Source organism: Sander vitreus, chromosome 5, assembly GCF_031162955.1.
Source record: "Sander vitreus isolate 19-12246 chromosome 5, sanVit1, whole genome shotgun sequence".
NCBI lineage: Eukaryota > Metazoa > Chordata > Actinopteri > Perciformes > Percidae > Sander > Sander vitreus.
In genome coordinates, this window is record NC_135859.1 from 24,312,009 (window position 1) to 24,339,045 (window position 27,037).

General features: G+C 38.6%; 4 protein-coding genes across 5 annotated transcripts; 3 read left to right on the forward strand and 1 right to left on the reverse strand.

Annotated features, from left to right (window-relative positions):
• Nucleotides 1-3,275: 3,275 nt before the first annotated feature.
• On the forward strand, nucleotides 3,276-10,244 carry gck (glucokinase (hexokinase 4)). 2 transcript variants are annotated; one of them, XM_078249770.1, is made up of 10 exons: nucleotides 3,276-3,335; nucleotides 6,840-7,002; nucleotides 7,134-7,303; nucleotides 7,527-7,646; nucleotides 7,789-7,884; nucleotides 8,002-8,101; nucleotides 8,220-8,403; nucleotides 9,105-9,260; nucleotides 9,678-9,911; nucleotides 10,097-10,244. In XM_078249770.1, exons 1-10 carry the CDS (start codon nucleotides 3,276-3,278, stop codon nucleotides 10,242-10,244), a joined length of 1,431 nt encoding a protein of 476 aa, XP_078105896.1. The 2 variants fall into 2 exon arrangements, with proteins under 2 accessions (XP_078105896.1, XP_078105895.1); XM_078249769.1 differs by lacking the exon at nucleotides 3,276-3,335 and adding an exon at nucleotides 6,239-6,348 and having other exon boundaries at nucleotides 7,149-7,303.
• A 2,634-nt stretch (nucleotides 10,245-12,878) lies between these two features.
• myl7 (myosin, light chain 7, regulatory) lies at nucleotides 12,879-14,554 on the forward strand. The gene is made up of 6 exons (XM_078249771.1): nucleotides 12,879-12,986; nucleotides 13,667-13,742; nucleotides 13,926-14,030; nucleotides 14,128-14,206; nucleotides 14,311-14,359; nucleotides 14,450-14,554. Exons 1-6 carry the CDS (start codon nucleotides 12,951-12,953, stop codon nucleotides 14,552-14,554), a joined length of 450 nt encoding a protein of 149 aa, XP_078105897.1. The 5' UTR covers nucleotides 12,879-12,950.
• A 1,186-nt stretch (nucleotides 14,555-15,740) lies between these two features.
• LOC144518464 (uncharacterized) lies at nucleotides 15,741-17,566 on the forward strand. The gene is made up of 4 exons (XM_078251174.1): nucleotides 15,741-16,351; nucleotides 16,915-16,963; nucleotides 17,063-17,105; nucleotides 17,221-17,566. The coding sequence occupies exons 1-4, from the start codon at nucleotides 16,218-16,220 to the stop codon at nucleotides 17,328-17,330; spliced, it is 336 nt and encodes a 111-aa protein (XP_078107300.1). The 5' UTR covers nucleotides 15,741-16,217; the 3' UTR covers nucleotides 17,331-17,566.
• Nucleotides 17,567-17,649: 83 nt separating this feature from the next.
• On the reverse strand, nucleotides 17,650-26,645 carry agpat9l (1-acylglycerol-3-phosphate O-acyltransferase 9, like). Its single transcript, XM_078251173.1, has 14 exons — nucleotides 26,564-26,645; nucleotides 26,001-26,200; nucleotides 25,823-25,886; nucleotides 22,584-22,732; nucleotides 22,338-22,483; nucleotides 21,477-21,551; nucleotides 21,276-21,365; nucleotides 21,091-21,184; nucleotides 20,899-21,014; nucleotides 20,492-20,547; nucleotides 20,184-20,269; nucleotides 19,924-20,052; nucleotides 19,349-19,428; nucleotides 17,650-18,341 (listed from the first exon to the last, which is right to left on the reverse strand). The coding sequence occupies exons 2-14, from the start codon at nucleotides 26,142-26,144 to the stop codon at nucleotides 18,233-18,235; spliced, it is 1,338 nt and encodes a 445-aa protein (XP_078107299.1). The 5' UTR covers nucleotides 26,145-26,200; nucleotides 26,564-26,645; the 3' UTR covers nucleotides 17,650-18,232.
• Nucleotides 26,646-27,037: the final 392 nt, after the last annotated feature.

The following is a 27,037-nucleotide window of genomic DNA, read 5'->3' on the forward strand; positions in this document are numbered from 1 at the left end:
AGTATTACAAACTTCTTACAAGTGGCTGGATTGTGACATTTTAGTTGTGTTCGGATGAATATGTTGGATGCATAGCTGGACTTTATCCATGCTGGGCTAATGTTAGATTGCTTGGGAAGGATGACGTTAGTCACACACGGAGATATGTAATTCAAACAACGGTATTGTGATTAACACAACTATTAAGGCATGTCTGTAATATACCGGTCGGTCAATAATATAAAATACTGTAGATCAGTGCTTTCCAACCCTTCTGGTCTGAGGTTCCCCCCACAGCCCTGTCATATAAACTCACATACCCCGCCCTATCAATTCCCAATGTGTTCACACTATTTATCATATTAAAGTGAATATTCTGACATTTTCATGCAATTGAACTGTAAACATTTAGGTTGGTTTGGTCAGAAATTCTACTAACTAGACCTTTTACTTGAAGTGTGGTTAATGTTTCAAAAGTCATCCATTACTTTTAGCTAATCATTTCAACTGTTAGCTAAGTCAGTAGGCCACTTTTAGCTATTTTTTTCTACCATTGATTACTTCGCTATATGTTTTAACATATGTGTTGAGCTGTTTTAGCTGATATATTGTTTTAAATCAATCATAATTCAATTATTATTTTGATTAGTTAAGCCGCTCCACAATCTTTCCAAGTACCCACTGGCTACAGCAGAGATACCCCTTGCTGGGGAATCACTGGGTGCAGCCACCGCAGTGGGCGTGGTTTCCTTGGGGATTTGAATATTTTCTAAATATTTAGCTTTACACTTGGCAACACATTTAGATATAACATTTAGATTTAACATTTAACATGTGGGGGGACTTTCTTCCTTGGGGATAATACCATTAGCCATTTAGATGAGCTGCGCGCTGATTGGTTTGAGCAAATCCCATAGAAACACATTGGAGACGAGGCAGCAGGTCTCATATTTCAGACACTGCAAAGTTATACATTGTTTGTCAGGCTATTTCGTTGTTAAATTCTGAGACTTTTTTAAGCGAGAAATCAACTATATAAAGCTCAAATATGGGCTGTTTTATGAAAATTGGCTAATTGCAAATTTGGTAAGACGTGTCGGACTTTAGCTAGGAGCTCCACACAGTCTGACGAGAAAGCGGCAACCTCCATACCTAGTGAAAGTCACTGTTTCCCTGGGTACTGGACTACTGGAATACTCCTGGCTGGCTGCCAGCTGCCGGCATAACTAGAGTAGCTATATTTACAGTTTGAATTTTGTCACGCCACTTATATAACATCTACCCCAAGGTCTTATAAAGATAACAATGGTGTCCGATTTCAATTTAATGATTTTTTGTGAACATTAGGGGTTTCATTAGCTGCGACTGTCCCTTCAATCCTATGTGTACAGATCGCAGCTAGTTAGCTTCATTTTCGGTGTAATTAGAGTATATTTTCAGTTTGAATTTAATCACGCCACTTATATAACATCTACCCCAAGGTCTTATAAAGCTAACAATGGTGTCCGATTTCAATTTAATGCATTTATGTGAATTTCAGAGGAATTCTAAGAGGAGGCTAGCTAGCTCTCATTGATAGAGCTCCATCCAGCCGCAGGCTCTATCAATGAGACTCGCGGACAAGAGGCGTTTATTTCCCCGATCGTTTGTTTAAATAACTCAACACATTATAATTACACACATTATAAGATTAACTGGAACCTGTGGTAAGAGATTGCTGGCGTAACAAGCTCACTGACCGTGGGCTGCCGTGAGTGCCGTGGGCTGCCAGCCGTGACAGAGCTCCATCTACCTCACAGCAGGCCGGGGTCTGTGAAGGAAGGCAGGCCGCTGAACTCCGACAAACAGTCGGACAAAATTTGCAATTAGACATCAATTTTCGTAAAACAACCCATATTTGACCTCTACATAGTTGATTTCTTGCATAAAAAAGTATCAGAAGTGAATTTAGTGGTAAAATAGCAGATGAACAATGTGTACAATTTCTGAGATCTGCGCGACCTATTCAGAAGACTAAGCTGACCTCAGATCAGTGGTGTAGCCTACGTTTGGGCATGACAAAGACAGAGACTAGAGCCAAATGAGGAGGAGCCGCCGAGTCAACTCGGCTCGTTGAGATATGCCAAGGGGGTAAGCGTCTCCTCACAACCCGAACCTCCTATGGTGCCATTTTGATGGTAATAAGCACTCACGCCCCCCGTTAGCATTCCATTGACTGCCATTCATTTTGACGTCACTTTGACAGCGAATAACTTTACATCTGAAGCGTTTAAAGACTTTATTTGTCCATTGTTTATTTCTAAAGAAACACAACAATGTATGAAAAAGGCTCCATTACCTTGTACCTCACGTTATGGCTCCATAGCAGACGTTTTTGTAAAAATAGGCTAACGATTGTGTCATAACCACGGGACTTACTGTCGCATAGCAGAGGAAATAACGTATAGTACAGGAGAAGCTCGCAGACAGTTTCGACTTACATTAGCTGTTTAAGTTTAATTACTAATGTTAACTAGCATTTTAGTTAGCAATAATTAGCCTGTGTCTATGTTATCTCCTTACATATACCTACGCTCTCCGTCTCTTCAAGATTCAGAATGATTGAGATTTCTCTTGGCACAGTTACCAGAAGACTTACAACTTTCAGACAGGTTGCTCACGTCACATTTACGTCGTGTCTCTCAGTTGGAGGCTGCGCAGTAACGCTCGGCGCTCACGGGAAAAGTGCTTCTAATGGCCTTCACTGGTCTCCGTCCAGAGCAACGGGATCTATTGGTCCATTCTTATATACTGTCTATGAGATTTGCCCGTTTTCAGAGGCAGTTTCAAATTGTGAGATTTGCATAGGAAAGAGGTGTCAATGGGATTTTGAGGTTCTATGTATGTCCTAGTTACCCACTAAACTGTCATTATTCAACTATGACAAGGTACAATCGGTTTTGCATTCAATCACCCCTTTAAAGCCAGACAATGAAAGCCTTTCAATAAAATTAGGATCTTGGAAATACTGGACCTATGTAGGCTATAAGATATTGATATGGATCTGATGATGATGAATCACTGTCACTATATATATTGCTCAAAAATGTAATTCAAAAAGTTTGACTCATTTCAATGTGATTTTGTATCATTTTAGATCTTTGTCGATAATAATAATAATAATAATAATAATAATAATAATAATAATAATAATGATAATAATAATAATAATTATAATGATAATGGGTTTAAAGTTTTAAACAGCTTGGTGGCCCTGCGAGTCTAAGTTTTTACCAAAAACGTGGCACCCCCAATTGATGTTTTCTCTGGTGATCTTGCTCCATTTAACAATTTCCTCCTGGCTACTTAACTCAGTGGTAAGTGTTTTCCATGGCAGAAGTGTGCCGGTAATTCATTTCCAAGGCAACGCATTGAAATCATTTTGGCATAGAAACCGCTAAGCCTTTAGGTGCATACGTTGACAGGACAGCTGCACCAGCCAGGCATCCTTTCCTGGAACTAGTTTTGGTTGCGTTAAGATATTGCGGTAACATGGTCATTAAGCCCAGCTTACTGGAGGTTTGCCTAATATTTTTCTGCTCTAAATTGTAAGGCTTACATCTCTGGAATGAAGTTTTGGAGAGGAAATCCAATGTTTTAATCTATTTTTCTTTTTGCATGCCTGTTGGAGCAGATGGCACATCCAGTGCGCCGATCCGGATGTTAACTGGACCTGTTAACTGCAAGAATGAAGACAAATCCAAAGGTTTTTACATAATAGGGGGAAGAAGGTTATCTATAGCTCTTCTACACTGCTTTCCCAAAGATCTACACTGCTTTCCCAAAGATTTCCTTTCACTGTTCACTAGATAGGCCTTGAAAATACTGCAGATATGTAAATGTGTTTGAGACTAGCTGCTGAACATTATGTAGATCAGACGTGCTGGAAATATAATAACGTTTCCCATAAAAGGATAACATTTTCTTTGCACGGACGGGCAGTTAAAACACCATAACAGCAGAAACTTGGGAATCTCCAAAACTGGGACGAACAACGGAATTTCCACTGCAGACCACTGATGGTCGGTGGGCCATTTAGGATTTAATCCTCGTCGTGGTACGATGGATAAGGTAAATTAGTTAATGATATGATTTTTTTAATCATTGTTATTATTTTAATTGTCAGGTTTTTGTCACAGGTTAACGTGATACAGGCTTTGACTTTGACAGGATATCTAGCCAAGGCTAATTTGCAACACCTGTGCCTGGTTAGGCTTTTTCTACTTAAAAAGGTCATAACATATTACCAAAAGAGCAATAGTTAAATTGAGCAAACATTATAAATAGTGGCATTCTTATAGGCTTGTATAGGCTACAATTACAATATTTACATCAGATTACAATAATTGTACATAGTGCATGTGTGTAGGCTATGTTCCCTCATTCCTGGCAATAGCCTATGTGCACGCAAAGTCTTTATGAGAAGGTATGTTTATCTATGTGTATCTCTGTGTGTAGCCTATACGTGACCAGGTCTGGTGTTGTTTCACCTTTTCTTTAAACATTTTCAGATCAGTTTGTGTCTTTATTTCCGATGGTAGAGCATTCCAAAAATGTATTTCTTTTACTTAAAAAGATGTCTGACTGAAAGTAGTTTTGCGCTGTGTCACCCTGCAGTTGCCATATGCTAATTCCCTAGTAGCTATTGCTATTTGTTTTTGTGACATTTGGACAAAGTACAGCTGGGGCAAGATTGTTCAGACATTTAAAAACCAGATCTATAAAAGTAATCTTGATAAAGCTCTCAAACTGTAACAGAGCAACTTGTACTTTTTAGAATTATACTATATATATAATATACAACTGCAAAAAAAAGCAATTGCATCAGTAAAAGACATGGCATCTTCTGTTTAAAGATTTTATTCATTATTACAGTAAGTGACATGAAGCTTGATGTGATGTTGTCAAAAGAATCAAAACATTTTTTTTCTCCAAACAAGCTACTTAAGAGGTAATTTACACATTTAAGCGGTATATTACATGCTAGAGTGTATACATTATGAGCAGTATATTGAATTCTTTTACATAATGTATGTGTCTTTAGCCCAGTGTGACTTAGAAATCCTACTATCAGGGCACTGGGGGAGAAGGTCACTGTCACCCCACAGCCAGAGGTCAGAGCTAAAAAAAGCTCTGGCCTCTGGTCAGGTAAACTACTGGAGCTGATAAGCACAGGCAGCCTTCACCTGCAGCATGCTATTGTTAGTTTTAGAGGTCATTCATCTCTTACTGATGCTAATTTTAGACATGTTACTAATTTTACAAATATATAACTCTTTTAGACCTCTGAGGTTCCCTGATTGAGCAACCTTGTGGCATTGGATTGGATTAGACTGCTCTTCTAAATAAAAAGAGCTAAATTCACAGGGTTCATGTTCAAGTTTATTTGATTTGTCTTAAGTGAGCACTGGGTCACAGGTTATACCTTGCCACATGAAAGCAAAGAATGATTTACCAAATGTATCTGAACTCTTCATTGCTAGGTTAAAATGCCATCTGAGATACCCTAACAGTAATTGGTATTCAGTTCTTCACACTGCGAAATCAAAGTGATTTTTTGAGATTATGATGTTGTGTTTTTTTTGTTCATATAACCTTAAAACCAACATAACCTCACTGGGCTGAAAAGTTTCTTTTTCAAGAGTTGTCCTGGCAAAATTGCAGTAATTAAACTGAATAACAGACAAACAACCTAAGGTAGGGTACATAAACCATATATCACAAGATCAAGAATATTTAGCAAAAGGTTTAATGGTCAACATTTGTAAAACTATTAAGAATGTCAAATCATATAGTTCAGAATGTAATTTATTGTGAGTATAGAGCATGCATTTAATAGGTCAGCATATTTCTTAGTTATTAACATTTGTTTTATCAAGAAAGGATAGGGAATAATTGTGTATATTCAATCATGATAGAGCTTCATGATTTTTGAACAGAGGCTATACTTCTGTGTGTGTGTGTGTGTGTGTGTGTGTGTGTGTGTGTGTGTGTGTGTGTGTGTGTGTGTGTGTGTGTGTGTGTGTGTGTGTGTGTGTGTTTGATTCCTGATGGCCAGATGGGGTGAGTCTGGGAAAGGATTGGCATTTACGTCTGGTGTGGCCAGCCCACTTCAGCTGAGCATAAAAACAGCTGAGGTTCTCATTGAGTGCTACCCACACTTCACTGACTCTGCACACACACAGGGAGGACACACTCACCACACACCTAGAAACACACACAGAGGCTCATTTAGTTAAACCTGTGAAGATGCTTTGTGTCAGCTCTCATCTTGACCAGATGGTGAAGATGCCTTGTAGCTACAGCTCAGTGGTTGATAAGATCCTCATGGTAAGATTCACTTCTCTGTCCAGTAAGACTTTGTCGAGGTTTAAGTAATTTGTAACTTTAGTATTGCTGTGGATGATTGCTTTCATCCCATGTGACTGTTACAAGAATTAACCATAGTCTTTACATACAGACTGTGCCATGTTGTTTCAAAAGAAACTCTGGGTGAGGAGCTTGATTGTATTAGATGTTCAGATGCTACTTTGTTCTGTACTTTACTGAAAATATGGTTGTATGTGGGAAGTCTGAAGCAGAACATAGAGTCCTCTGCACTTTCATTTCATCATTTTGTATTGTAAAGAAGTGTTTTTTTTTATTTCTGTAGCATTTCATTTGTCTGTGCTCTGATTCCTTTTTTTTATTTTGCTGTTACTTCTTCTGATTTTCCTTATTGTTTTCAAAAGTGAAACCTCACTTCTCTTTTTCTTTGTAGTTACCCTACATAATAAGTCCCTGTGCAGCTCCTGACCTGCTCTTCTCTCCTCTCGTTGCAGGTTGATCAGATCCTGTCAGAGTTCAGGCTGAATAAGGAGGAGCTAAAAGAAGTCATGAAGAGGATGCAGCGCGAGATGGACAGAGGACTGCGTTTAGAGACGCATGAAGAGGCCAGTGTCAAAATGCTTCCAACTTATGTCTGCTCCACCCCTGAAGGATCAGGTAGATACTCATTCTTCCATCCTAAGATTATCAATTTTTTTTTTTGGTAAAGTCACACAGACGTCACCAAGATGTAATGTAATGATTATCACCTGTGCAGGTAAAGCCAGTACGTGCACGTTCAGATGTAGTGTGTGTTTTGACAGAGGTGGGAGATTTCCTGGCTCTGGACCTGGGGGGGACAAACTTCCGTGTGATGCTTGTGAAGGTGGGTGAAGATGAGGAGAGGAGCTGGAAGGTGGAGACCAAGAACCAGATGTACTCCATTCCTGAAGATGCCATGACAGGCACTGCTGAAATGGTAAGCTGTTCATCTTTTATTTACAAAGCAATTTGTTTTGCGATATCAGTGCTTTTATTTGTAGTTTCACTTGTATGTGACTGTTCAAAACTATCTTAGAGTAGCAAAGAAAATTCTTTGTGTTTTTCTGTAAACAATGTTGTAGCGTTCTCGGAATAAAATTAGCACTAATTATAGTGCAGTTCCTCCACATCTCATATCATCTCTTTCACTCTCTCTGCAGCTATTTGACTACATAGCAGAGTGTATGTCAGACTTTTTGGACAAACATCATATCAAGCACAAGAAGCTTCCTCTGGGTTTTACCTTCTCCTTTCCTGTACGGCATGAGGACATTGACAAGGTAGGAAGTCATACTTTACACTGGACATACTAAGATCGCTCAAGATGGCTCTTTTTGATTCACTTTATTTGCCAGATTTATACAAGTTTTGTTTGTATTATAAGGTTTATATATTTAAGGTTTGTATTTTTTCTTTCCACAGGGTATCCTGCTTAACTGGACCAAAGGCTTCAAGGCTTCTGGGGCAGAAGGGAACAATGTTGTGGGTTTACTCAGGGATGCTATCAAGAGACGAGGGGTGAGTTACTGCATATTAGAATCTCTGCTTTCTTAATAGACAACACAAGACTCATTTGTAACACCTGGTTACAGCTGGATGACTCTAAATGCATTCTGATTTGGCGTTTTCATTTAGGAATTTGAGATGGATGTGGTTGCCATGGTGAATGACACAGTAGCCACCATGATTTCCTGCTATTATGAGGATCGTAGCTGCGAAGTCGGGATGATTGTTGGTAAGTAGTTATAAACACACACAAGCATGAAGGTGCTACTGAAATGCACTCGTGTCTGTGCAGAGACATGCGGACTTAAGCACACCTAAGGTGCATATTTTTGCTTTTTGTTTACCAGGCACTGGTTGTAATGCGTGTTACATGGAGGAGATGAGGACTGTGGAGCTGGTAGAAGGGGAGGAGGGCCGCATGTGTGTGAACACAGAGTGGGGGGCGTTCGGAAACAACGGGGAGCTGGAGGAGTTCAGACTGGAGTACGACAGAGTGGTGGACGAGACCTCGATTAACCCTGGAAAGCAGCTGTAAGTGCATGCAGTCCAATTCACACATAGGAAAGCTTTTTCTGACCCAACTCTATATGTCTTTCAACTTCATCTACTGTATGCACTCAAGTGTTCGAGTTTATCGTAGTATGTTATTAAAGGTGCTGGGAGTGAGAGATTCACACTGTAATTTAAAAATGTGCCACACACTCCCTCCCTTATTCTTTTATTATTGTTTTTATGAATTAATCATCCTTCTGTGGCAATGCTCTCACCTGAGGTCTTTGTGTAGTTGCTAGGCTACCAGTTGTTTTTCCTGAAGATGTTTGTAAATGGCTAGAGCCCTCTTAACGTCAGTGGTCAGTCAGCGTGTAGGGGTGTCAGATTAATGACCCCTCTCCGCTGCTTGCCATAGTGCCTGTCAGCCTAATGACTGTTTATCTTTTGCACTGGCAGCCCCTTAACACAGACAACTGCTGGGCCCAGCCTCATTGAGCCTCTTTAGCATTGACGTTGGCATCCTTGTCTTCTCTCCTTCTTTGAAAGAAGAGAAAGTTGTTTGCTCATGTGTTTTGTGACGTACATATCCTTACTGTTTCTTTCGCCATTTAAACATCCTCTCTTGAGATCATGTTTCTCCTTCCCATGTGCCCTTCCTTTGACTTTGACAGTCCTCTCCTTCCTCAATATTTATTTAAAGTTACTCGTCACGTCTTTTGTTCTTGCCTCCTATACTGTAGATATGAGAAGCTGATCAGTGGGAAGTATATGGGTGAGCTGGTCAGACTTGTTCTGATGAAGCTGGTGAATGAAGACCTTCTGTTTAACGGTGAAGCCTCAGAGCTGCTGAAGACACGCGGCAGCTTTGAGACACGCTACGTCTCACAGATGGAGAGGTGAGAACCATTGAATCTTAACCTGGCTGCAGTTGTCCACCCACTTAAGAGACAACAATTCTTGTTTAAATATATGTTGCCTATAGACAATCAGACAAAAGATGACTAATGATGAAATTGATAGACATTATTCATGTATATATACAATCATTGCATTTTCATAAGCACAGAGGGGGAAAAGCACAAAAACAAATAATAATGTAAAGCCTGTTGTGCTATGTGCATGCTGATGACATAAGCTTATATAACTGGGTTGATGGGGAATATGGGGAAGCAATTTGGTTACCTACCTGCAGTAACAAGGTACTTCTATTATATATCAACATAGTAGTAATATCAGTATTTATGTATTATGAACATAGTGGGTCTAGAAACTATGGCTCTTTTTAATTTTGCCATTTGCCATTTTGTCTTCAGTGACACTGGGGACAGAAAACAAATCTACAACATCCTGTCCTCACTGGGTGTTCTGCCATCAGAGCTAGACTGTGACATTGTGCGTCTGGTCTGTGAGAGTGTTTCCACTCGCTCTGCTCATATGTGCGGCGCAGGGCTTGCTGGTGTGATCAACCTGATGCGGGAGCGACGCAGCCAGGAAGCCCTGAAGATCACAGTGGGGGTTGATGGATCTGTCTACAAGCTGCACCCATGGTGAGTAATGCTCCATGTTTTAGAATATCTTAGATTTCTGAATATATGTAAGTACTTAGCAAAGGAAATACATGCTTATGTGGTAAGATTTGCCCAAAATGCAGTGCTTTGAAATTTTCTTAACTGTGGGACAGATGGAGATTTGACTTATTCTGTACATTAAACATGTTGTTTCTCTATCTCAGTTTCCGTGACAGGTTCCACAAAATAGTCAGGGACCTCACACCTCACAGTGAAATCACCTTCATCCAGTCGGAGGAGGGGAGCGGTCGTGGAGCCGCCCTTATCTCAGCAGTGGCCTGTAAGATGGCAGCATGCATGCTGACACAGTAAAGGGAGCTGTGTGAACTGAGCTGTCTCCCGGCAGAAGAGCGGTGAAGCAAGCCTGAACTCTAATCTGAGAACATTGATGACATGTTCGGCAGCTTTGGCCTTTTTCGGGCTCTGAAGGATGTGTGTCAGCAAACTGGATGGCTGGAAGATGTACAGACAAGAAAGCAACTTGTATTATACTGTATTTGGTAAACTGTAACAAGAAAACTGTGAAATTTACAGAAACTTGCTGGCAGCAATTAGCAAGCAAGTTGCTGTAGTCCATTTCACAGTATGCTTACTGTAAATTTAATCACCGTATGTACAATACTGTAATTGTTATTACAATAATAATCTTAATACTGCAACTCTTATCACAGTAATAAGGTTATTTTTACTGTAACAGGTGTTAATGCATTCATTTTAGTACTGTAAATATGTAACGGTAAAATAATTACATACTGTAAAATGAAGTTTTTCACACTCAAAAAATAATTTATTGTATCACTTCATTCAACATTCATTCATCATTTGAATTTACATTTATTTTGTATTTTTCATTTTGTAAACATGTTTCATTTTGTAAACAACAAAATTACTTTCCTCAAGATACAACTCTTTCCTCTTTGTTCAAGTCACCCTGACTGTAAACTGGAAGCCCTGGAATTATTTTGTTTATCTTGAATGCATATTTCAAGAGTTTCAACATGATTAATGTATTGTTTTATTATTTGAGGAGATATACTTAATTTGACTGCACTTGTAGAGACACATAAAAAAAGAAAAATAGTAATAATAACGGAGTTGTTAATCATAAAGATGTGTGCAAGTCCTCTATTGCTTTACATTTGCTTTCTGAGACTTGTTTCCCAGTAATATTGATTAAATGTGAAAAAACACAAAAGCATCACATTGTACTAAACTGTGACACAAGATATTTTCAAGTATTTCTTTTACAAACAAAAGAGTAAATCCAAGCACTGGAAGCAATTAAAATGTTCAGTTAAAAGTGGAAATGTATAAAAACATGGAAATGAAATACACACCAAAAACAATAGAATTTTAAACAATAAAATGTATAAGACTTAATGTATTGTTTCTGAACTGGATACTTCTGCCTGGGCTGGGTTCTTCTTCTCTGCAGTGGAAAGAGAAAAAGGAATTATTTACAGATGTAGACATTTTTAGACTGATGGCCCTATGACCATTTTTGTTGACAACACTAAATAAAGTATAGTAGCATAGTGCAAAATGTATCATAATTAAAGGCAGATTACTGTTTCTGTTGCTGAAAAAAATATCCCGTTAAAATGACTGAATTTCGATTCACAGGAAAAAGATATTTACTGTTTAATTCACCCGCCAATGAATTTTGACCATGATGCTTTGCAAATCTACATGCTGTATACATGTTCTATATACAGTATATACAGTAATAATGCTGTAAAAACTACATAGATTTGTTACAGTGTAGCAACAGACCAACCTGAGCAATTTCAATGTTTCTGAACTTGTGTATCACTGCCTGTTGATAGTGTTTGGGTAAGAACTGGCCCATTTCAAAAATGGCTGATGTATTATTGATGATATATTATAATAGCTGTGCAAACTTGTTCATACATAACACAAGGATTTTTTTGTGAATGCTGTTGTAAACTATGACTAAATCAAATTCATTGCGTTGTTGTGTAGTATTTTCAGGTTTGTGAGCAATGAAATATTTCTTGGTATTGTATATTTAAATGTTATGTTTACAACTCTGTGTTTTAGCCAGTAGGTTGAAGTTTTTCATATATGATGAAATGTGCTTTGGATGTGAATAAGCTTAACTGTAAATTACATTGTTTAATTAAACTAAACTAAAACACTTTACATTTATGTTATTGTTTTTATCAATTGCCATATGACTGAGAATGGATTAGCAAATGTGTTTTAGGTTATGTGAACCTGTAAACAAATCTTGAAGTTGTGGTTCATTGTCACATCTATATAATGGAACATGAAACTGCAGTCCAAAGTAAATCGATAGAGTTTTAAGAGAAGTGTTATTTCACTTATAACACACCAGCTGCTATATTGTTAAGCTGGTTTTATTTGATCACAATCTTTTCATTTTCATTTAAACTGATTTTAAAATCAGAGTTATAACATAAGAATAGAATTTAGAAAAATATAAATAGAACTTTATTTGATTGAGTGCCTGTCAAACGTCAGAGGTCACGTTCCCCTGTCTCCTCTCTCCCTCTCTGCTCTTCGTATCTCCATTTTCTAGCCCAGAGGAATCCTGTCTGCTTTACCTCTTATCAGCTACCTTCAGCCATGGCCATGTAAGGGGCTGTGCTGCCCACCACAGGCTATTACAGGAAGGAAGAAGATAAGCTGGGCCATATATAAAAACCCACCCCAGCATCACACCTCGACTGGGAGTCCACGTACGATCATTCAGACATGGTAAGTCAGTCAGCGGTTTTGGTCTTTCCATACTTTGAGTCAGTGATGAAGAAAACCCACTTAAGGATTACTACTATTCTATCATATTGAGGTTGCTGTGTATTTAAGAGCACATTTTGTTATTGTCTATTGCAGTTGTTTTGTATACTTCTGCAGTCCAAACATATCAGTGTGTAAACCGAATGAGTTTGTGTCCTTGTATCTTCTCAGGCAAGTAAGAAGGCCTCCAATAAGAGACAGAGGGGAGCACAGAAGTCTTGCTCCAATGTCTTCTCCATGTTTGAGCAGTCCCAGATTCAGGAGTTCAAGGAGGTACAGTACTGCATCTTGCCCTGCCTCCAAACAGCTCCCTTTAAAACATCTCTTGGAGGAAATTTGCACAGTAACCTGTGATTTTTGATTTTCAAATCCATGCGAGGGAAGGGAAATGGATAGATTTAGGTTTAGATTTAGATAGGGTATTTTGAGTTAATAGCTTGATTCTTTAAAGCAGTTGTTCATTTTTGCACAACCTACATTTTGTAAATTTCAACAAAGAACAATGAAAATAGAATGAATGTTTCAAATTTTAAAGTTAATGTATGCCATAATTACCCAGGCTATTTTTTGTTGTTGAAAACAGCTCCTTGTACAAGAAGACTTATAAAAGATCAATGCAACAATTCCTTATTTTAATTTTCAAAAATTGTGAATGATGTAGAAGTTCCCTTGGAGATGCACAGATTGGAAAGAGCAAAAAAATGTTTACTATTCACTAATAATGCCTTTTATGAATAGTTTCACCTCTTTTGACCCTTGTCATTGAGAAGAAAGAAAAGCCTGAAATGCAACTCGAAGTACATTCTTACATCTGGTTATAAAATAAATGATTATTGTAAACTGTGCAGGGTGAAATATCTCCTTTTTAGTATTTCTAGCATTTTTAATCAGCCTGTCGCACTTGTGAAACCTTAATTCTGTATCATTATTATTTTTTGGACTTTGTCCCACAGGCTTTTGGCTGCATTGACCAAGACCGAGATGGTGTTATCAAAAAGCAGGACCTGAAGGAGACCTATGGACAGCTGGGTATTTTCTTTACCTTTATGTACAACTAAAAATAAAAAGGCTCCACTGATGTAACCTACTTATGTTATTATGTATGTGTGTGTGTGTGTGTGTGTGTGTGTGTGTGTGTGTGTGTGTGTGTGTGTGTGTGTGTGTGCATTTGTGCGTGCGTGCGTGTGTGTTTGATTCCTGATTGTGTACCAGGGAAACTTAATGTTAACGATGAGGAGCTGGATGCGATGTTGAATGAGGGGAAGGGTCCCATCAACTTCACCGTGTTTCTGTCTCTTTTTGGGGAGAAACTCAACGGTGAGAGCTTTTCACAGATTTTCAAACACACCTTTGAATTTTTTTTTTTTTTGATGAACTTTTAGAAGATGCTCGATGATGGTTTGTTTTCCTCCAGGCACCGATCCTGAAGACACCATACTTGCTGCCTTCAAACTTTTTGACCCCAATGGGACCGGCTTTGTTAATAAGGATGAGTGAGATAGATTTTATGAATTCTTTTTCATATTTTCCATAGCTGTAAAATTACAGTATCTTATTTAATCTCTCCTTTTACATTATTTGTGTCTTGTTTATCCAGGTTTAAACGGTTACTGATGAACCAGGCAGATAAATTCACAGCAGAGGAGGTTCGTGTTTTCTATCTTAACACAGACTCTCAAACCATTCTTTAAGACAATCATTTTCATTAGAAAAATTGTCATCTCATGAACCTCTAGGTGGATCAGGCCTTCGCTCTCGCCCCCATTGACCCAACTGGCAACATCGACTACAAGTCCCTCTGCTACACCATCACACATGGAGATGAGAAGGAAGAATCCTAACCAGGACTGTAGTCAGGTCATACAGGTCATCTAAACATGCAGATAGCTGTTTTTACACTGGCTGGTTATCATTCAGAAACACTAATTATTGATGGAATAATGTTGAAATATCTGATTCATTCAACCTCAACTAACGGTTATAAATGCTGCAGTTCTGTCGGTATAAACATTGCCTAATTTGTTTGTATGCTGTTGAGAATAAAGTGTTCCTCAAAAGCTTCTTTGTTGATTACAAATGCACATTTTGTGAAGCAACGCTGTATATGGAATAAGACTAAAAACACCTTACCATTGCTGTGATGCCAATGGAAAAAACATGAACATCACACAGAGAAAAAGTCCTATCTGTGATTATTTAACAAAGAAAAATAAATACGTTTAACTCAACTCATCAAAATATATGTTTAATAAGAATCATATTCACAGTGTACACAATGAATAACAAATAAATGAATAAAAAGTAAAGGAAAATGGCATAAAGACAGGAGAGAATTACATAATGGGTTTAACTCAAATGTTGTTGATTTTAATATTTTCACTTCAGTTTACAAATAATTGTTTTTGTAGTAATTACTTCCTTTCAGAGGCAAGTGGATGAGCCGACCAAGACAAAGGCTATTTTTCCTGGTTGGTAAACAGTTAAAAGGCATATTTACTATCAGGGACGTCACTAGGATTTAAAGACAGGGGGGGCTTAGCCCCCAGGGTATTTGTAACTTGCGTTTGCAAAATCTTTGCACTCACATCTTTCGTTACTGTATTAGAACTACACTTATGTCAACCACCAGTCAAGAAACCAATTTGTTAACAAGTCAAAAGTGACAGACATATCCTCTTCTTCCATTTCTACTCTGTTCCTTCTGTCTTATCCTTTAAGATAAAACAAAACCCTGATGCTAATTTCATGACTTCAAAATGAAAATTGGTCACATGAAACAACATCCAAAATGTCCAAAAACAGACAAACAGAGGCCAGACAGTTAATACGTTGGTAAGTTAAAGAAATATGACAAATAGCAGTACAAGAAAAAGAAAAAAATAGGCATCACATCATAGCGAGTTCAGACCAAAGAGTAGCGACGAGACGAGATGCAACGCGCCGGTCTGCAACGCTCTAAAAGCTGCCAGTTCACACCAATGCAACGAGACGCTGCGGTGCATCATCTTGATAGCACAACGACTCTCTACTTCTGTCTAACTTCCGACTTTTCGGCTATTTTTTTGTAGCTATATATATCATTTGTTGCGTCTAAATATCAATGAGGATGAATCAAATTGTTATTGTTGTTCTTATTATTATTTAGGGGGGCTTAGGAACATTTTGGGGTAGCTTCAGCCCCCCTAAAATAGGCCTAACGAAAGTAAAGTAAAGAAGATGTCAGTGGTTCCATCTATGGTTCCATCACATTCACAATGGCTTCATTGATGTTCCATTTTTTGGGAAAACTGTTGCCATGGATACAACAACAAACACCACCATAAACTCCCCGGCCACATTTCCCTGCTCACACAGCAAACAGCCAGTCAACAACAAGAGGACTAGGAAAATACTGCACGGCAAGCTCCACTTTCAGCCCATTTGCAACAGCAGAGTTCACCCAAATGATTGTGACTTTATTTTGGATTTCCTGAAATTTGTAATTTGTAGTTGTAACAGGCAGATATGCCTATTGCTTCTGGAGCTGCAGGCAGGGTGGGTGTAGTAACGCTAGTAGATACGAGTACGACACGGACATCAGATGGACTGAGGAGGAAGACCGAACCTGCCAACAGGAACTGTGACTCCTATCTGCAACGGTGGGTAGATCTAAGCAGCACAATTCAATTGTTTGCACTCAAACAGAAATTCTAAATCAACCAGGACTGAAATCATAAGGATTGCCACTTTAAATGATAAAATGGCGAATAAGTGATGGAAACTAACAAAATAACTAGCTACATTTAAAATCATAGTCTAAAATAAACACAATACATATAGTGTGATGAATCTAGGACTGCTCTGACCGTAGAAACCATCGTATTCAGTAAGGTAAAACCATAGGCGATTTGCCATGGAGCGGCTTTATTGGCTTTTATTACTAAGAGATACAAGCAGCTTAGTTTAAACACTGCCTGTCTGAATCAACAGCAACCTGTTTGTCATTTCAACTGTGCAGGACACAGATGCCAGATGTGAGGCACTATTTAGGCTCATACAATATTACACTATGTCATTTGTTTCTCCTGGCTGGAAGACACAGGAAGCCCCATTTTAAAGACACATTGGCTGTTCTCCACAACACAGTATTGTAAATAAATTACACTCAGCTGAGTTTCTTGGCAATCACGTGTAAACCTATTTTTGTTGTTGATATTTGCAGATATCAGGAACTCAAACAGAGAAAGAACAACAAAAGTAACTTGTTGCAGGTGAGTACTGTCATCAAGTAGAGGCTTGCAATTGATTGATTCAGAGGCTGTCACTGTGACTGTTGTTCACGTGATTAAGTGATGTTTGTTTTTACACAGGGCATCGAGGACAACACAGATCCGAGTGATAATGAGAATGATGGTGAGGACGCTAACAATTTGAAACAAAAGAAATATCAGGATTACGTCAAAATTCACAGTTACAGTGAGTGAGCTTTTTTTTTTTTTTTTTTAAACCTTCTTTAATTTGCTTTAAGGAGCCAAAGAGGAAACCCGAGAGGAAAATGGCAGCAGTGGGATTCCCTCTCCAGTACAACTACCAAGTGGAGAGAGATCCAGAAAGTCTAAGCTGTGTGTTATCCTCTAAGGCCGTCACATGTCATGCGGTCATTTAATGAACTATCTTTCACACTCAATATTATCAAGTATTATTTAAGTGCCAAACCATTGTGTCTCTTGCGCTAATGCTTTACCTTTGCAGTAATGTGAAAAAATGTGAGGGGGTCAAAGGTTACCAAAAACACTGCAAGTAGTTTCCTTTTTTGAATAACTATCAGTGTATCATGTCTATCAGTGTTAAATGCAATAACAGATGATTGTTCATCTTTTAAGTGAAAACTATGTTATAAATGTGCTTATCAGTGTTCATTATTTTGCAGTACATCACTGTAAGATCTACATAAAACCAATATTTAAATGTTTAATTCACAATGATCACAGTTTTTATCTCTTCAAATTGTTTATATTTTTAAAACACTGTCATGTTATGTTATAAAACAGCAAATCTACATAATACCTCCAAGTTATTTTTGCCATTGCATAATCAACAATGGGTATTCAAATTGTAAACTAAAACTTATCTTAAAAAACATCGAACAGCACATTGATGAGTCGACATGTCTGTGATACATTCATGAATCCAGTTTTTACAAGTGGCTTGTGCTGCAATCAGACATTTCATTCTAAGCTATTTTCTCAGCATTAACATTCAATTACAGCAGTAGCTACAGTATCTTCAGCAGCAGTAAAAACAGAGAGCTTTCCCTTCTCACAGTCACAGTCTGCTCCTCATAAAGTTCAATATTGCACTTTTCTGTGAATCACTGAGACTCTCCTTTTAGCTTTAACTGAGGTTTCATGGTGTGTCCACTTGGAAGTATTCCCTGTCAGGTCCAGCTAATGGGAACATACTCAAGGAGAGAGGCCTGTTTCCAGTGTATATTCTCTAGAACCATGGCAGGAATTTGTACAGCATACTGGTTGGGGATCTCAGTCACTGTTGCTGCTGCTGTCTTCTCCCACCACCATGCTGCTGTACTGCTTCTGCTGCTCCTCTTTAAATGACTCCTTCACCTTTGCTCTCTTCAGGCCTCCATCCCTGCAGAGGCAGCCAGGTGGAGACAGAACAAACTGAGAGTGGTGCTAATCATATGACAACATCTGTTCAATGTCAGTGAATATCACTGTCAAGCTAAAAATGACTATTCTCTGGTGTTTTTCATGTTTGACATTGACTTAAAGGAATGCATGTTCTTCTGTGGATTAAAAAACATTATATTTTCTTTGGAAACCTTTTCAAAAAGCCATTAAGTTGTTGTGATATAATGGTACAATTAAGAATGTGTGTGTGTTAAAACCATAGACTGTATATAATATGGATGTAGTCTCCGTGACGTCACCCATAGGTCTCTGAAGAACAAAAAAAAAATGCTTAAAGTGGGCGGCTTCCGGTAACTCCGGCCGCCACCATCTTGACAGTGCCTGACATCAGCTAATCCAAAAATGGGCAAGAGGTGGAGGCTGGAGCGTAAATGGAGATGAGGTGGGCTCAATAAAGCCTACAGTCTACGCTCGCTCCTGTGATGGCACTCAAAACAGAATGTCCTTAATTATGCATAACTTTATACCTGAATATAATTACGTAAAACAGGTGAGTTATATAAGAACCCCTCCACACACACACACACACACACACACACACACACACACACACACACACACACACACACACACACACACACACACACACACACACACACACACACACACACACACACACACACTTGTCATAAAGAGGGAACTTAGCTACAGAGACCAAAACTGTTTTTGTTTTTTTACCAGGCTTTAAACATGTTTATTTCTGCTGTAACGTTGGGGATTTTAACATGGGGGTTTATGGGGATTGACTCCCTTTTGGGGCTAGCCTCAAGATGGCACTTCATCATTGGCTTCATTTTTCAGCACCGGAGGTTTTTCGCTTGGGTAAAACACTATTCTTAGTCACAGATTGAGCCCTGACCAAACTTCATATATAAACGAGAAGAAAAATACTCCAGAACAAAGAAATAGCAATCAACTGAAGAAAGTAAAGAGGTTGAATCTTACCACTGTAGATCTACCAGTCCTCCCTGGTGAGCGATGGCCGATTTAACTCTGTTGGCAAAATGGACAGCATCTTCCCCCTCCTGTCATTTTTGAATGAACAATCTCAACTCAACAACTCAACATCTCAACAACTCTATCTACTGTTATGTGTGTGTGTGTGTGTGTGTGTGTGTGTGTGTGTGTGTGTGTGTGTGTGTGTATAATGTGGAGGGGTAGGGATGGCACACGTGGCTTTAAGCCGCCTACACATGATCTGCGGTAAAACCGCTCTGTGCTGGCCGTTCCATTGTTTTGCTATAGGGAGAGCAGTGCCGCCCAACTAGGTGCAGCGCTAACCCTGGCGCACCGCTCGGAATTGCCGCAGAGAGCTGCTCTCAAAGTTCAAATTATTTACACTTGCACCTCGTTGCCGCTGACCTTTCAAGGCGCAATCAATTCCAGAAGCAATGATGACGTACGTATACATGTGCTTTGTCTCTGTGCTCTGCTGCGCCCAACCTTGCAGTTTGCCGCGGATCATGTGTAGACAACTTAATGCATGTGTCTGCTCACGTGCTTCGGCACGTCATACACACCTGTTGGTGCATGGCTGGCAGGTACCAGACGTTACAGACGAGGGCCCAGCTGGTCATCATCCTCAGCAAGTAACTGACCATGCTATACTTGGAACTGTTCCAGAAAGCGTCGCCAAACTTTGGGTCGTACTGAGAAAAGTAAAAAAAATAAATAAATACATAGACGTGCAGTAAGGAACTGTACTTTAAAATATATGTGAGCCAGTAGGCCAGAAAACATCTGAATGAGGGATGACGATTGACAGACAGGACTGAAGTACCTTAATGGCTACTGGATATATCGTTGCTCCAATTTCAAAACTTCCCTTTTTAAACATCATGACAGATGTGTTGTTGACACAGGTTCCTGTGGAAACCAGACATCAGGAGATTAAAGGGGACAGAGTTGTGTGAGCTCTGTCCAAACCCACATGAAATAGCTGCTCATTTGTCACAGCTGAGTGGCCAGACTGCCATCAGGCACTGGGCTAAAATAACAACACTTACTGAGTCTTATCTTTGATGTTACAAAGACAAACATACAACTGCTGTGGATAACGTAACTATCTCTTTACATGGTCACACTTACCCTCAGGAAATATCAATATGGGAAGCTTTGTCTTGTCATTCACATGATCCTGCAATCTGGAATCAACACAAAGAGGTAATGGAAACCATTTCCTGTCTATAAAAATATCTACATATTGCACCTTTGAAGAGTGTTTTTTTCACATTTGGGACAATACATCAAACATCTGGAAGGAGTGTCTGGGTAAAGATGTGATATTATGAGATACTGGAATCCAAACTGTATGAGTCACTGTACAGGATACACTTTCCAAAACCTGTTCTTGTTTGGATAATAAGAGATTTTACTGCCAGGAAAATGCCAACCTCTCTGAAAGCCAGAGCAGCCTCTAAAAGAAAATACAGGCGAGAAAGACAAGCAATGACAAGCCTGCAAAGAGTGTTGGAGTTAAGGAGTGGAAAACTGACCTTTTGGTCACTAGGTGGCGATCTCTCATCTCTGCTCTCTCAAACCAGACATGAGGACAAGACCTCACCATGGCTCTCTGGAGGACTCCCATCAAACCTCCATGTACCTGACCCACCTGATAAACACATTTTGACAGTTTATGGCAGCATGTCAGAATTAAAAAAATGTTAAAATAAAAGAAGTTTTTGTACCATAGCATAACACCCATCGTTGCAGAGAATCACAACATCAATAGGAGAGGTGTGATTGGCCACACAGATTCCTCCTTTTTGGGGTTTATTTTCCCTGTTGTTGCAAGGTGAAGACATGGAGTCATTATCAGATGATAGTCCCGATCTGATTGTTAGAAAGTTAAATGGTGAGGAGGCTCACTTACCGGTTGTGATAGTGGATGGTGGCAGAGAGTCCTCGAGCACAGATCCTGTAGCACATCACATGGACCAATTCACTGAGCCAGAACTTTATCCTGAAAACACACATAGGCAAAGAAGCACACATGAGGAGGGAACCATCTCCATAGGAAAAAAGTTAGATATGGAATATGACTATTATTTGGATTGCTATAGTTTGTGGTCACCTCCAATTTGGAAGTAATCCAACTGCAGATGTTCCTATGACCAACCAGGTGAGGCCAATGAGGGCCAGCGTTATCCTTGAGAAAGTGGAACACATTTATTCCTCAATTATTCAGCAGAAAAAATAAAAACTCATGCACATAATAAAATACTGAATAGTTAGACACAAATTAAATAGGTGTATGAAGTTTTAGGTTTTTTTATTTGTAACTTAAATGAAAAATAAAAAATGCAAATTGAAACTAGCCTTCACAAAATACACAAGTAAGGTCTGATAGCAGGTTGTTAGAAAAATGGCGGGTTTTAATGTGCCAACAATGCTATTTATGAAGTTGAATCCAATAGCCAAACATCCAAAAATGTTGGTATAGGTCAAGCTTTAAAGGCACAGTAGGATTTTCCTAAAAAAACAATGTTTAGACTAATACAAAAAGAATCCCTATCAATCGTCACTTATAAGACCCTGCCCTCGGCCTGTGTTCTCTTATTTTGCTGTGTTTGGAACGTTTCTGGCTGTCAACCTCTATAAAAATGTAGTGACCAGGAGCCAGATAGTAAGCATGCATCCATGTGGAAGCTGCGAAAATGGCGGACACAGCGCCGAAAAAATGCAAATATAGCAAGGCAAAACGCCAAGCGGGCAAAGCTTGTTCCAAAACAAGAGTGAATCTGATTTTGATTTTGTATTTCCATGACTTGCATTTTTCAATGGGCTTCTATGTCAGCTTATACATCATATTTACCAGAACAAATGGTTCCACCCACTAAGGTTTGACTCAACCTCTGAGAATTATTTCTGTCTGGATGGCAACACTGCATTTGTATCACTACAGCTTAATTTTGCAGTCTCAGTATTGGTGTACCTGAGCGGGGCAAGGATGCAGTATCTCACAAAGATGCCGAGGCCATAGACAAGTGTTATCTTCAGACTGATGTACTGGAAATCTTTGTGGGAGCGAGTCAGTAAGTTCCAGGACACCAGCTCCTCTGAAGTGAACCGCTGGGTCACCTAAATTTAGAACTGAATGTAAAATAAGGCTAGCAAAACAAGGCCACTTATTACCATTTACATAATAAATTGTGTTCTTGCTAATAAAGTAAAAATTTACCTCATCCTCTACAATGCTCTCAATTCCTCTCCGGGTGAAGTAGAAACAGTCACTAAGTGTAAAATCACCGCCCACTGGTGGTTTGGGTCGACTGCGTCTAAGTTCCTCTAACTCTTTCTCCATAGAGCCATCTTCCCTCTGGATGAGACCTGACACACATACACACAGATTATTATTTTCTTAGTAGCAATCTGGAAAATGAGTCAGCCTTGCAATATCTTTTAAGATTGTGTTGATAGGGTCAGAAGATGAAATAGTTTCAGCCAACTAAGAAAATTTATCAAAGTTCATTCAGCAATGTGTTTCTTGGAAGGACATTGGATACTGTACTTGACAAGAATGACATAAAAATACAAAACTACAATAAATGATGACAATAAATCAAAACATTAAACCATTTCTAAAGCATGCAGAAAAAGAAAAATCAACAGCAACTTTGCTTCACATAAAGATGTACAACGTGTCATTTGGCATAATGAAGCGGATTTATCTCCAAATTTCAACATGAAATACTGGCACTGATAGATTAAGAGCCCTGAAGAGGTATTTCTTGGTAAGTCACAGCAGCGACTTACCAAGAAAAGTCACCTTAACCAACATCATGTGTCAACAAGCAAAACCTACATTTTGACCTGAAATACACAATAATAACAAGATAACTGAGTTATCCAGAGAGTTGTCTTAAATTGTACTGCATGGTATCTAACACTATCTACCTAACATTGTCAGAACAGTTAAGAGTTGGCCTCAGCTCAAACTCCACATTATCAGAAAACTCAGCAGGCAAAGTCCAAAACCTAGAGTAACAAACTCTTTCTTAAATATTCAATCCACAATTTCAGAACAATGTATGCCTTATCTTTGTTTATGATGCACTTTAACTTTTTGTATTCATCATCCATATTTTAAAAATGTACCACTGACATACTCCGGACTTTGCAGAAGCCATATTTAGCTGACATTACTATTGTCTTTATGTGTTGCAGTGGGGGATATCTCCCTCTGCAGCTTAGTCACCGATAAAGAGTTGAGTAATTGCTTCTTGTGAGACAGGCAGTTTCCAGTGCAACTTCACCTTGTTGCCTATCATACAAGTTCTCGATAACACTTTATAATACAGGGTAAGTCCTCTTAACTTATAGTTCAATATTGACGTATGAATCAGTACATACTTTCTACTGGTACTCTAATGTATCGGTACAGCGGAACAAAGGAGTAACAATTGGGACTTTTAGAGGAAAAGAGAAATTACTTATACTATAAATATTTATAGTATATAAATATAATAAGTATTTTAGTAAGTACTGGGTAGTTTTGAGGTATTTCAGAGAGTAAAGGAATAGTGACTTAATGTAAATATTTTAGTAAGTACTGGGTATGGGGTATTTTGGGGGTAAAGGATAAATTTACTTATTGCCAACTGTAGCCTCCAAGAAATAAAAAAAACACTGTAAATAATAAGACTCTCCACTGTAGCAGTCCTGTGTACATATTGACTTTAGACACAGGGGGATATAGTATCACCATCTCCGCTTGCTCAGAGGTCAAAGGGCAGAGGAAATACAGGAAGTAAACACATTGCGTTATTTTGCTGAGAACCACCACGATGGTTTTATTATAATGTTACATCCATGGGAACGACGATTGTGGCAGACCGTGAGAGGATTAATGCCTATTCACATATTGGTTAAGTGTTATTAAGCACAATACTTCAATTTGTTAGTTGAATATTATGTAATTGTTGAGTTTAGGTTTGGCGGTGGAATGAAAAGAATGTGTGCTTCTGGAGCTCGTTAGTTAGCTCTGCTAGCCACTAGGCTAATTTATGCTATGCAAGATGCATTGGGCTTATGCTTATAACGTTAGCATGTTGTATAGGGAAAACGTGACTAGGTAATTACAATTGTTTAGTCTGTGAACCCTGTGATTTATAATGTAGCAAATTTTGTAACGTAACTCTTAAAAGTTGTGAATCAATTTAAAGTAAACTTTACTGCACAAGTAAGCTTTTTCAGTTGTTTAGCCTCCCAGCTAACTCCAAGTATCATTAGCAGCACTTTCTAATTGCATAGATACATTTTATGTGTTGTATGTAAAACTAGTTATTTGTGAAGCAGCAAAATACTGTACTATGAAGTAGTGTTAAGGAAATCACATCTGAAAACTAAAATTATTCATTTGTTCTTCTTTTTTTGTCATGGCCAAAAGCCATACTGTAACAAAAAAGCCTTGACCTCTTCATCACTCACATCTTGGATGAGAAAAAGAAGAAGAGCAACAAAACAACAATAAAAAAGCAAGACCTAAGTATTATTTAATGGAAATAAATAATTATTAGGAAATGAATAACAGTTTAATTTCAATAATAGTGCTGGGATGATATGCTTTTGTCCCGATTTGATTCTTTCACAAAACATGGGTGCCGATTTGATTTATATTGCGATTTTCCTTTATTCTTTCCTTTATATTTCGATAGTATTGAGTATTGTGATTTTCTTTTCTTTAAATAAAAAAAAGTTGAATAATGCACTTCTAGAGAATCACATGTCAGTCAGACAGTTAGAACTGTGGATACTTCATAATCCAGCCGGCTCCGTTGATTTTACAGGGTACTACATGGTAAGAAGAACACAACAGTGCATACTCTGTTGTTACTGTGTACAGTACTGTGTTTTTACTGTATTGTGTTTTTGTCCTTCAATGACAATACAAGCCTTTCATAGCTGTGCACTTGAAAAAGGTAAGTTTGTTTTCTATTTCAGCCTAACTGATATGAGCTGCTACAGTAATGGATGAACATGCCTGCTACTGTAGGAACAATTTTTTTTAAATATAGACCCATTACAAAGTTCTTGGCTCATTATTATTCCAAATGAAGTAGAAGACAATAAAGAGTGCAGTAAACTGCCCTGAAAAGGGAAACATTTGTGTGTATTGTAGTTTATCCATTAGTATAATGTTTTGGTAGCACATTACAACTGTGAAAAAAATGATACCAAGATTACTTAAGATGTACCCTGTAGGTACCCAGTACCTACAATCAGGTTACTCTTTCAAAACTGGGCAATATAATTGCAACATGCTTGCCCAGACTTGTAAAGTGTCTTGTGAAATCCAGCATTGTCACTAAACTTCCATCTTTCACAATAAAGGATAGTATCAATGTTTCATTAGAAGAGTGCCCTTACACAATCTACTTATTAGTGAACATTTCCATACACATTTTTTTTTCTACTCACCATTAGATGCAGAGGCTTCCAGTTTTTCATTTGCATATCCCTTCTGTATCTTCAGAGTGGCCCACTGTGGAGGACAGACATGGCCATGTCTTTTATGTGGAGCACTGTATGAGAAGTATCTGTATTTCTTAAAAGCATGTACATCTGCGAGGAACAAAACGATATATAACAACAGTACCTCTAAGGTTTTCACCAGGATGGTCATGTAGGTCTCAGAGATGCCCAGTGAGAAGCCAAACATGGCTGGGATCATGATGAGGCTGATCACGAGGTACAGCCAAATCCTTAGTGCCCAAAGGGCAAATGCCCAGAAATCCTCCATCTCTACCTTATTCCGTAAGGTGTACAGTAGCCCTTTGGCTCGGATGTAGTGCAGTCCTGTATGTGGGGAAAACGTTCAAAACAACAAAACATTTTGTTGCCAAATACAGTAAATTCAACATTGTCACCTAAGTACAGACAAAAGATCCATCCTGTCAACAACAACAACCACAATGAGAAGGGGAGCTAACAAATGTAAATACAACGTTGACAGTTGAGTTAATCAGGAGTAGGCTAAAGCCGCAAGAAGTAACGTAGGCTACACTTTACAAAAACACAGCGCACAGACACACTGACGATCTGTGAATAACTGAGAGGACTTCTCTATATTTAGACTAGAAGACTGTAAAGGACTGTATTATATCTATTCTTTTCCTACAGTAACCAGCATTATTTTCAAGTTGCACTAGCTCATCTTACCTGTCACAGTCCTTCCTGAGGAATAACCGAAAAACTCAAAAGTCTGAGCACCGAGAGCAAACACGCCTATTTACTACTAGAACAAAGTTCACGGAGCAGCCATATGGTGCAGAGCCCAACAGCGCCCCGTGTGGACAGTAATGGGAGTGCATACACATGGCTAAGTACTCATGGTTGGTAGGGAAATAGCCTACTTGTTATTGTTTGTTCAAATTTAATTTTGTGATTGTTTCTGATGCTGTTTGTGTTTTATCTCAGTTCGTCTTCTGCTGTACTCAGGTCTCTCTTACAAGCTTAATCTTAATGAGATTACCTTTTTAAATACAGTTTATAATTATAGAATACAAGGAAATAAATACAAAATGTGAACTAGCTGGTTTATTCTTGACCTTGGAAATGGCAGAATAGCAAAATTATTATTACAAGGTCCAAATATTAGTTTTTTCTGGAGTTTTCCGTGGAAGCAATTTGCTC